This window comes from Teleopsis dalmanni, chromosome 1 (genome assembly GCF_002237135.1).
Source record: "Teleopsis dalmanni isolate 2A chromosome 1, ASM223713v2, whole genome shotgun sequence".
Taxonomy (NCBI): domain Eukaryota; kingdom Metazoa; phylum Arthropoda; class Insecta; order Diptera; family Diopsidae; genus Teleopsis; species Teleopsis dalmanni.
In genome coordinates this window covers 116496030-116507917 of record NC_051846.1, presented here as the reverse complement: position 1 = coordinate 116507917, position 11888 = coordinate 116496030, and the positions used below count along the sequence as shown (strand labels likewise).

The 11888-nt window shown below is 30.8% G+C and overlaps 2 protein-coding genes across 3 annotated transcripts in view; both read right to left on the bottom strand.

The window, feature by feature from the left end:
* Positions 1-11888, bottom strand: part of LOC119667770 (cdc42 homolog) — a 324819-nt gene that overhangs the window by 7615 nt on the left and 305316 nt on the right. The window contains exons 1-2 of one of the 2 annotated variants that reach the window (XM_038077082.1): positions 6266-6270; positions 6022-6023 (exon numbers count right to left, since the gene is read on the bottom strand). The exons of the other annotated variant lie outside the window; for it this stretch is intronic. The gene's annotated coding sequence lies outside the window, so the exon portion shown is untranslated. Of the gene's footprint in view, positions 1-6021; positions 6024-6265; positions 6271-11888 lie in introns of those variants that run through there. 2 annotated transcript variants of the gene reach the window in all.
* Positions 6881-8713, bottom strand: LOC119667767 (glucose-6-phosphate 1-dehydrogenase; the record flags this gene model as incomplete). The annotated part of the gene is given in 4 exon segments (XM_038077075.1): positions 6881-7991; positions 8056-8273; positions 8345-8491; positions 8595-8713. Coding segments are annotated over 4 exon segments (1541 nt in total), but the record flags the coding sequence as incomplete, so codon positions are not given.

Sequence of the window (11888 nt, the reverse complement as noted above, 5' to 3'; positions counted from 1 at the left end):
ACAATAGAAATATTAACAATAATAGACTACACAAAATTTTAGATAAACTACAATTAAGTGATGATGACGACACTAGAACGATATTGCCCATAATATCCAAATACCAACATATTTTTCATTTAGATGAAGAACAACTTTCTACAAATAATTTCTATACAGAAAAAATTTCAACTGTGGATAATATCCCAACTTATATAAAAAACTATAGGTTACCTCATTGCCATAACGATGACATCAAATCTCAAGTAAAAAAATTACTTGAAGATGACATAATACAACCATCAAGAAGCCCATATAATTCACCTATACTTTTAGTGCCTAAAAAATCAACAAGCGACAGTAAAAATTGGCGTTTAGTAATAGATTTCAGAAAACTTAACGAGAAAATCGTTAATGATAAGTTTCCCTTGACCCGCTTAGAGGATGTGTTAGATAAATTAGGTAGAGCTAGATATTTTTCCACTCTGGATATGACCAGCTCTTTTCACCAAATACCCATAGATGTCAATTCAAGACCTAAAACAGCATTTTCAACAAATGATGGCCATTATGAGTTCAAGAGACTACCATTTGGCTTAAAAATTTCTTCAAATAGTTTCCAGAGAATGCTAACATTAGCATTAACAGGTCTAGAAACTGAAGCATTTTTATACGTTGACGACATCATAATATTTGGTAACAGCCTAAAACATCACAACATTAATATGGAAAAAGATTCTATGTTGTTACGGACCATAGACCTTTAATCTCATTATTTGTACATAAGAATCCATCTTCAAAGATGACTAGAATTCGAGTAGATCTTTCGGACTACGATTTTGGGATTATATACAAGAAAGGAAAAATCAATACCGATGCGGATGCACTATCACGCATAAAAATAGATACACAAACACTCACAAATCTTATACCAAAACAAGATGACGCCAAGTCCACTAGGAAGCTAGACCTTCCAAATGAAGACGAATTATTGAGACATTTGAAGAAAGAAGATATGAAAAAGATATGCGTAGCTACAAGAAGTAAAACAAAAATTGCACAAACTACGGATAACATTAAAGGAGTTACAAAGCCAATTGGGCATGATCAACTCTATTGTTGGAATTGTACATCCATTAGTGATATACGCAGAGTGAATAGATTACAATCTGTAAACAATGATAAGCTTAAAAAGCAATTTAAAAAAGGTACCATACACGTTACGAAAAACGATGTAACCGTGGTAATGAGCGAAGAACCTACGAAGCCGATTTCGATGGTGAAACTCATTGCAGACATTGAAAATTTAAGAATTTATGAACTAGCGCTAGATGAAAATGATATAATATTCAAAACTATTGAAAAAGAAAATTTTAAAAAAATGGTTAACCAAATACAACAAAATAAACCAGCTGGTAATCGTCTCAAAATATTATTATATGAAGCCCCGGAACACATATCCGATAGCATGAAGCAATACAGACTTATAGAGGAATATCACAACACTCCTCTCGGTGGACACCAAGGAATAAGAAAAACTTTATTAAGATTAAAACAGAAATATACATGGCGTAAAATGAAACAAATGGTATACAAATATATAACTACTTGCGAGAAATGTCAACGAAATAAACAAATAAGGCACACAAAGGAAGAATTACAATTAACTTCTACTCCAAATACATCATTCGAAACAGTCGAAATAGACACAGTAGGACCTTTGCGACTATCAAATGGTTTTAGATACATTTTAACCATGCAATGTGAACTTACAAGATTTATCGTCACATATCCAATGGTTAACAAAGAAGCGAAAACAATTGCCAAGACACTTGTTGAACAATTGATATTGAAATATGGAACATTTAAAATACTAAAGTCAGACAGAGGTACAGAGTTCACGAATGAGCTCATGTCAAATATCACAGAATTGTTACAGATAAAACAAACATTCTCCACACCTTACCATCATGAAACTATAGGTACGGTTGAAAGAAATCACCGTGTACTGAACGAATACTTGCTTAACTTTGCAAACGATGATGACTGGGATAACTGGTTAGAAAATTGAATTAATTAACTATCTACATTCAACTTTTATGTGTAAATGATGTGATTTGTATAAAAAATGAGAAATAAAAATCAGCCCCAAGAGATGGGGTCACCTTTTATACTTTCATATTTATACCTTGGTCGATTAACTTAAAAGTAAGTTTAATTTTTCAGTGCCATTTTAATTTTTCAGCGAATTTAACTTAAAATGGTGTGCCATCTATTAACCAACTTTACACAAACTTTTTGAATAAATAATATAATTAAACTAATTTCGATTTTTTTCAAGTAATTGTGTTTATTAGAGTATTGGATTCAAAGTTTTTTATATATTAACTGTTTTCTGACTTCTGGGATATGGTTGCCCAAACTAGAAAACCAAATCCAAACAAACCGTCGACTTTTGAAAATAGAGGAACTTAAATATACAAAGAATAAAAATTTGAAATAATAAACAAGATTCATTGTTAGTTTTTTAGAAAAAAAATGTATATATTAAAAAAATATAAAAAAAATTAATATGAATATAATAAAAGTTTTTAATTATTGACTTATAAACTATTCTTTATATTATTTCTTATATTTTGTATTACAGACAAATAATGTGATGATAATTCAAGAAAAAATCTTTGTCAGTACTGCAGTCAGAAAAAACATTTTCATCAGTACTGCAATTGGTACTGCAAACATTTATAAATTTTGCGGTTTTTTCTGGAGTGTAATGCATCTCTCCAGCACCAAGAAGACGTTTCCATCTATTTTTCAGCAAGCCATTAGTGCGTTCAATAATATTTCGGCACTTGAAGTGAATGTTATTAAAACTCATTTGCTGCGAACCTTCCTGAGGAAGTCTATTAGGCGACAAGAGCCACGGCTCTAAGGGATATCCTGCATCGCCTAGTAAAATAAAATCTATTTTTTCATTTGGCTTTTAAGTTTTGTTACATTAAATAAATCTCACTTAACAACTAGAAGTTAGCTACACCACGCAAATACTCTTGTTCGAAGTGCTGTCACAGATCGCTTGTGTTTCAAGAAAAGGCGTCATGGTTGGCACCAGAATAAGAGGCATCAACATAACGAATTTTTTACTCATTATCATAAAGCTGCAAAAATTCACTTTTAACTAACTCCAAAACTATATTACATCAACTTAACTTAAAAAATACCTATTTTGTTTCGGAGCAATAATTCGAACATGCGTTCCATCTACGCATCCTGCAACACCTGGAATGTTATGCTTAACATAAAATGCTAAAGCTATTTTCCTTTTTTCCTCAGATGTCTTTGGAACCTTCATCCATTTTGGACATAAGTTAGTTCCAAAAATATTTACAACTTCAGAAAGCACTGAAAATAGGCTGAGATAGGGCGATATTGTGGTCTTTCCTAAAACCTGTCTGATAAGCTCTTTCAGCAAAGAAACGCAAACAACCGCTCAATTTCACAATTGGAGAAACTGCAAATTGCTTCTTTGCAGTAAGTTCCTCTAACAGGTAAATAAATGTTGGTTTATTCATTCTGTAACATTTCTGAAATCAATAATTAAAAAAACGTTTATTTTAAAACCAAATTAAATTTACATTTGTACTTACAAAGAATCAGGCAACTCAAGTGGATTTGCAGCGTTTCGCAAGTTTCTTCGATTGACCCTCAGTTGCAGAATTTCTTGCTCCTGTTCTTGAGCCAAATGCATTTTAAATTTTTTATTTAAATAAACAGTCACAACTGCACAATTCTTTTTACATGTTTATTTTGCTCATTAAAATGAAAGTTTTTATTATTTACTTATAAATTGTAATCTTATATTTTGTGTTGCAATCAAATAATGTGATTTTTATATATGAATCAACATATGATACACAATTCTTTTCTTTGTTTTGCTAATTTTCCCACTTTTCGCCATTGAAAAGTACTGTGGTTGCCAAAATTTAACAAAACAAATTTGTTGTTTCCAAAACAGCTGTCTCCTAAGCAATTCAGAAGGGAGTTGTGTTCTTGGGAATCGCGTGGGAATAGGGAGACTTATTCCCTGGGAGTATTCAGAATTGACCTAAATATTCAAAAACGCAAAGAAAATACATTTACAAAATGCATTCACGATGCTAACAACAGCAACGCACACCAAAACAGAAAAGGAATAAAAACACAACAATTTTTTCCTTAACAAATAATAATGCTCACACCAAATTTTCACAAGTACTAAAACTGATCGAATCTGCAGTCATTCATTTTCGACGACAACATCCATTGATTCATATCACTCGAGTATATGCTATGAAATGTGTACGCACTTTTGTAACGCTGATTCATTAGCACCGGCAATCGTTAACGAAAGCACATTTATACGCATTTATACTTGGTTTTTATGAGTGCACTCTGAGTCATTAGACTTAGACTCGTTGCAGTTCTCTGGTGTTTATACAATATTTCATTAAAAATAAATTGTCATTTTTGCACCACTTTAAATTAATTTTAGTATACAAAAAATGTTTGTTTTGTATGAAGAAACAACTTCATTTGCTGAAACGAAGATGAAGTTAAGATTTTTGCGAAATTAAGGTGTGTCTGAAAATGTTATTAGCGTTACCGAAAATTAAATTTAAGTTTATGCTAAATAAAGTTATGTCCAAACAATATTTTACGCACCATTAACCCCAGATCTAATAATCTTATGTAATACAAATAATTATATTAGTTCATATGTAAAATGTAGTACTAAAATCAATTTCGCGCGAAAAGTGTACAAATACTCAATATTAATGAAATTGTTCTACCAAATTTTGACATTGTAAGTTGTTTGTAAGGATGCTAGAATTAAAAGGAAGTAGCATGTATGTGCTAACTGATAGTACATCAGTTGTTTTTGTTTGTTATTTTATTGTTTTGGTTGCTAAAAATTGATGCGAAAAATGACATCTGGCAATATACATACAGTCAGCGACAAAACTCTACATACACCCCCCATTTTTGCTAGCTCGTAAATCCAAGGACATAATAGAAAAAAGTAATGATACAGTTTTGTTTAGAACTGTTTTTTAATAATAATAAACAAAAGAAAATCCATTCATCAATATATATTAACAAAGTTATTCGAAAAAAACCTAAAAAAATCATTGACAAAAGTCTACATACACTTCATTGGTTGTTAGATATAGTCGACAGTAATTTAAATGTTAAACGGGAAAGTACCGTTTTTCATATTTCATGCTTGTGGCATGAGTCATACATTTATATAATGCACTTAGTTGTGCTTTGAGAGTGGTATTTAATTGACACGAGGGGTCCACGAAAAGAATTTCAAGTGATATGCGAAATCTGGTTATTAAGCATAGAAATGAAAAAAAACCTTATGGTAAAAGTATCAAAATTAGTAAATTTGACTCGATCAACAGTTCAGACGATAATAAAAAATTATAAAAATAGTGGTTCTATTGAAAATAAGCCTCGCAGTGGCCGCCCAAGGATACTCATACGTAGGGATGTCAGCTTGGTTTTAAAAGAAGTTAACAAAAATCCGAAAGTAAGTGCCTTAAAATTAGTCGAACACACTGCTAGTGCAACTAGGAAAGCATGTCCAATCTACGTCAAAGCTATTTTTCCTACTTTAGTTGCAGCTACGGCTCCCCACACCATAGCACTGCCACCACCATGCTTTACAGTTGGCATTATATGCTTCGGGTTCAGTGCTGTTTTCGCTTTCCTCCAAACTTTAGCTCTCCCATCGCTTTCAAATATGTTGAATTTGGATTCATCTGTAAATAAAACTTGCTTCCCGAAATCAAAATCCTTTTCTTTATATTGCTTGGCAAACTCCAAGCGCAGCTTTCGGTTTTTTTCAGAAATTAAAGGTTCTTTGCGTGGTATTCTATCATGAAAACCGTGGCTGTTCAACGTTCTTTGTACTATACGTGGATTGACATGCTTTCCAGTTGCACTAGCAATGTGTTCGACTAATTTTAAGGCACTTACTTTCGGATTTTTGTTAACTTCTTTTAAAACCAAGCTGACATCCCTACGTATGAGTATCCTTGGGCGGCCACTGCGAGGCTTATTTTCAATAGAACCACAATTTTTATAATTTTTTATTATCGTCTGAACTGTTGATCGAGTCAAATTTACTAATTTTGATACTTTTACCATAAGGTTTTTTTTCATTTCTATGCTTAATAACCAGATTTCGCATATCACTTGAAATTCTTTTCGTGGACCCCTCGTGTCAATTAAATACCACTCTCAAAGCAAAACTAAGTGCATTATATAAATGTATGACTCATGCCACAAGCATGAAATATGAAAAACGGTACTTTCCAGTTTAACATTTAAATTACTGTCGAGTCGACAGTGTCGACTATATCTAACAACCAATGAAGTGTATGTAGACTTTTGTCAATGATTTTTTTAGGTTTTTTTCGAATAACTTTGTTAATATATATTGATGAATGGATTTTCTTTTGTTTATTATTATTAAAAAACAGTTCTAAACAAAACTGTATCATTACTTTTTTCTATTATGTCCTTGGATTTACGAGCTAGCAAAAATGGGGGGTGTATGTAGAGTTTTGTCGCTGACTGTATATAATAACATTTGCATGTGTAGTGTATCTTGTTCAAAGATAATACTATGATTTTATAAAAAAAAATAGAAGCTTTGCAAAATTATTTCTTTTATTAATAATCCCTTAATTAATGCATAATAGAACCATTACTTAAGCTATTGAAAAAACTATTTGTGTGTATATTCAACAATATTAAATATACAACATAAAATATACTACCAAAATATATCAAACTTATAAACTATCTATTCATTCATTCAAACATACATATATTTAATAGAAAAAATATATTCGTTCAACCAATATTCAAAAATGTTATATATTTCATTGCTCATGCTTAAATATCAGTGTTTTCCATGCCACTTATATGAACCGTAATATTTAAAATTATTTTCTTCACATTTTCTGTCGGCTTCCTTTGGGCCTCTCGAACCATATAAATAAGGAATAGGCTTAATCCTTTGTTTTTCAATTTCATGCAATATAGGTGTAAATATACGCCAAGCCTCGTGTAATTCATCTGATCGAACAAAGTGCATTTGGGAACCGCAAAACACGTCCAGTATTAAACGTTCATATGCATCAGGTAAATATGAATCTTTATAACGCTGCTCGTATGTTAAATCCATTTCAGTTTCCTCTATATCAAACGTTATACCAGGACTTTTCGTCATCATTTTTAAATATAAAGCTTCGCCTGGTTGTACACGAATAACAAGTTCATTGCGCTTACTGTTACCCTCAAATATATCACCTGGAACGTCGTGGTATTGAATCCGTACCTCAGTTTTTCTTTCATTTAGAGCTTTTCCACATCTTAATATAAACGGAACTCCTTCCCACCGTTCATTGTTTATATGTAAAACACTTAACGCATATGTAGGTGTTGTAGAATCATTTGATACAGTGATGTCGTCCAAATAACCAGACTTTACATCACCTTCACCATTTGGATTTCCAATGTACTGTCCAAGAACAATATCATTTAAAGTCAGAGCTTCTATGCTCTTGAGTACTTTCACTTTTTCATCACGTATATCATTAGGGTGGCACGACACAGGTTTTTCCATAGCAACTAATGATAGAATTTGTAGTAGGTGATTTTGCATAACATCGCGTATAATGCCGAATTCATCAAAATATCCACCACGACCTTGAGTACCAAAGGGTTCTTTAAATGTAATGAAAACTGAAGCAATATTTTCCCGATTCCATGTTGAGCTAAGAATTTTGTTACCAAAACGTATAGTCATCAAATTCTGTACCATCTCCTTGCCAAGGTAGTGATCAATACGATATATTTGAGATTCAGAGAACAATGATGCCAAATGATCACTTAATTGGCTTGATGACGCATCATCACGACCAAATGGTTTTTCAATTATGACACGATTCCATCCTCTAATTAAATAAAAAAATTAGGTTATTAAATTTTGAATTAAATAATGTAATGATACATCCATACTTCTTAGACATGCAAATCTGCTTTAGATTTACAGTTACTTCTTGAAATACCGAAGGCGGCAACGCTAAATAAAATATACGATTGGCTTTACATTTATTTTCCATTATTTCCATTTGGTTATTAAGTAACTCAAAACCCCTTAGACCATCATAGCTGCCCGAGACGTAATTATTTAGTTCCCAAAATTCTTTGTATTTCACTTCTTCATCCGGTTGCACCTTAATGCCACAAATATAATAAACTTTTGTTTAAATATATATTTCACATTGATATTCAAAATATACGATACCTTCATATGATGGTGGCATTTCTCCTTTAACTCTTTAATGGATAATTTCGAACGAGCATAACCGCAAAACTTTGTGGGTTTTGGCAAGAGATTATCACGAAAAAGCCACCAAAGTGTAGGATAAATTTTCTTTTTTGCCAAGTCACCCTACAGATGCAAAAAATTAAATTTGTTTAAAATTTCTTAATTACATAAACAGACGTGTAACACAAAATCCATATAAGATTTATTTTCGTATCGTCAAACTTACAGAAGCGCCAAATATGACAAAAGTATGTGGAATTTGTCCATCGAAATGTGTTCCTTCGCAAACCATTGAAGGTGATTTTAACGAATTTATAATACGGCTTAATGTTTCACAAGGAAATCCTAAAGAAAGAGTATCGTTTAAGTTTAATATAAAAATAAAATGACAGGTTTAAGAATTAAGACAGAACAGAATTAAGTCTAATATATACAAATTTCTTATTTGGCGAGAAACCTATAAAAAGACTCATTAGTACAAGTAACGATATCGGTGCAAATAGTTATTCTAAACAGAGAGCATACTTGATCGTATCGATTTATGAAATAAAATTGCTTCAGTTTTGTTTTTCTATTTTTTGAATTTATTTTCGTCGATTCACGCAACACAAAATATTTAATTAAAATCATATGTAGAAACTTCATTCAATATATCATTGATTAAAAAAGGTTTTTTCAAGCAGTAGTGGATTACAAAAACAAAACATTTATTTTTAATTAATTTAATTTTTGGATGATCCATACAACTGTTTCAAGTGTTGCCAAATGCTTATCAGTGGCTTTTTTGAAAATATTTCTTACATTTAATTATTCGCAAATAATTTTTTACACTGTAAGTACCAAATGTGGACTAGTACCCTGCCAAATTTGAAGTTCAGTCAGTGTTTATTAGTTAACTGACCTAAAGCCGTACTTAACTTGCAAATTAAAATTTGGGGTTTTGTTAATGGCTGTGAAAGTTTATTAACAAATTCACATGCTGTGTTATATTAAAACTAAATCATAAACCAGCTGTAGATAATTGATTTTAATTTTTAATGTTAAATTTAAAATATTCTTTTGAAAACGCATTACATATTGAATGATTTTTTATTTTTCTTTCTTATGTATAGAACCTATTCTATGAACTTTGTAAAAAAAAGTTCGACTTATAGAGACTTCGAGTTAAAAATTTTTTTTGTAATTGTATATAATTTGCTGTCTAAACGCTGTTGCACTCTACTTAGTTTGAGTTATAAAAAATTCGTGTTATAGAATTTTGAGTTATGGAAGATTGATTGAATTTTTAAATTTATATTTATTTCCATTATAATGTCAGTTATGACGACAGGAACCATTTTACTTTATAGAAACTACCGTATTAATTGAAAACAATAATATGTAGTGAATTGAAACAATAACATGTTTTATTGTTTTTATTTATTGAGTTTTTGGCTGACCATACAGCTGTTTCGAGTATTGCCAAATATCCACCATCCGTGGTCATAGAATTATTTCTTATATTAAATTATTGTTTGAGACTGCAAGTACCAAGAGTGAACGCGTACCCTGTCAAATTTGAAGCACAGAATATTTGAAGTCCGTATTTGACTTGTGTGTTCGAAATTGGTATTTTGTGAATTTAGCTGTGAAAGCTTATAAACAAATTACCATGCGGTATTACAACGAAATAGTAAAACAGTTACAGAATAATTGAATTAATTAATTATAGTTTTTTGTAATTGTTTGATTTAAATACTATTCTTATTGTAGAGATATCAGTTATTGCATAATTCAAATCGAATTTATTAATTATTACTATTTTTTTAATATTCGGAAGCGATTTCTACTAATTTTTTATTTTGAACGTATCAGATTAAACGTTTACTTTTACATAAAAAATGTGGTAGCATTAAGAATTTAATATATTATAAGTGCCAAGTAAGCTTTAAGGTACAATCAGCCGACGTGTACCGTAAAAACTTTAGTGAACTTAAGCAGAAATAAAATGAAAATTTCGGTCTACTCTAAAGCGCGGTGAAGACTATCATGCTGGTGTGTCACACAAGTTGCACTCTCTTTTGCTCAAATTTCTTCTAGCGACTGAACTTGAACAGGTATGAGACACAAGAGTCGTCATTTACGCAAAATTTTTGAAGACTGCTTTTCGGGTGGTGCTGTGAAAATTTGTGTGAAGTTTAAAATAAAATTTTAAAATCGTAAAATTGAAAAAATGGATAGTTAACGTATAGGTTGCGCTTTGCTTATAATTGATCAAATTTTGTATATTTTATATATGCCGCGTCTTTTTTTGCGATCTTTATAATCACATCATCTTAGTACTCTGAATCATATCTTAAATATGTGCTAGCAAACTGAAATCGTTTTTCAATTTTTGGAACAGATAACATGTTTTGTAATAGCACTTTTCTTATTTCCTCGTGACTAACAACAGTATTAAATAGCTTCTCCAGACCTAATGCCAATGATCGTAAGGAAATTCAAGGATTTTTATCAATTATTTGCAATACTCTTCTTATATAGCGATCAGACAATGGTTTAATACGGTGGTCTGCTGGTTTTAAACTAATACAATCCTAATTTTCTGCTCTGTTTATGATATTATAAATAGTTCTTAACCTAATATTAAACATTAGATTTTATTCCTTAGCAGATTTACCGAGGTAGTAATTACAACATACTAACTCAATATTATTTGAATTTGTTCTTTTACTTCTTTTACTTGGCATATTTAATCACGTGCGTTCTAGTTATTCCCTCACTTAAAACACTCTACTTTACTAAATAACAAAGAAACTGAACTGCTTCTGCAGAATATTATAACAAACAGAAAAACCCAGACACATCTAACGGATTCTGTCCCGTTGAAAATAAGAAATTGCAAACACAATGTTGACACAACAAATTTGGTGTTATTTTTATTTTTGTGAATTATTTTATTGTTCTAATGATATTTTTGATTAATTTTTAGTTTAATATAAAGAGAAATGTTTAATTTATTTGTGTAAACTTCTTAATTTTTTTTTATTTCAAAATTAAATCGTTTTTATTGGGCATTTAATAAACATTTGTAACATTTTTTTCGTTTTGCAAACACAATGTTGACAAACTGTATATCGCCCGCTTACAATAAATTTGTAAGGTAAAAATGCTCTTGTATGACGTATGAATCGTTTGGGGTGATAGAATATCATACACAACACGTTGGCGAGAGCTGCTCACCAAAATGTTTGTGAGCACCCCAACATATTGGTGAGAGGTGCAGACTATCGTACCTGTGTGTCACACAACGTTTTCTCTCTCGTATGACACATCAGTATGATAGTCTGCACCGCACTTAAAGTGCAATTATTCGATTCGTAAAACATCTGATTTTGTTTACATTTGAATAAGTAAACAAAATGTTTACACATGTGTACTTGAAATAATAGTAAAAAAATTTTATGAACAATTGAAGACAATTATTGTTAATGACATTACATATTCCATAATATTTCTATATAATTACAATTTAAAAAAA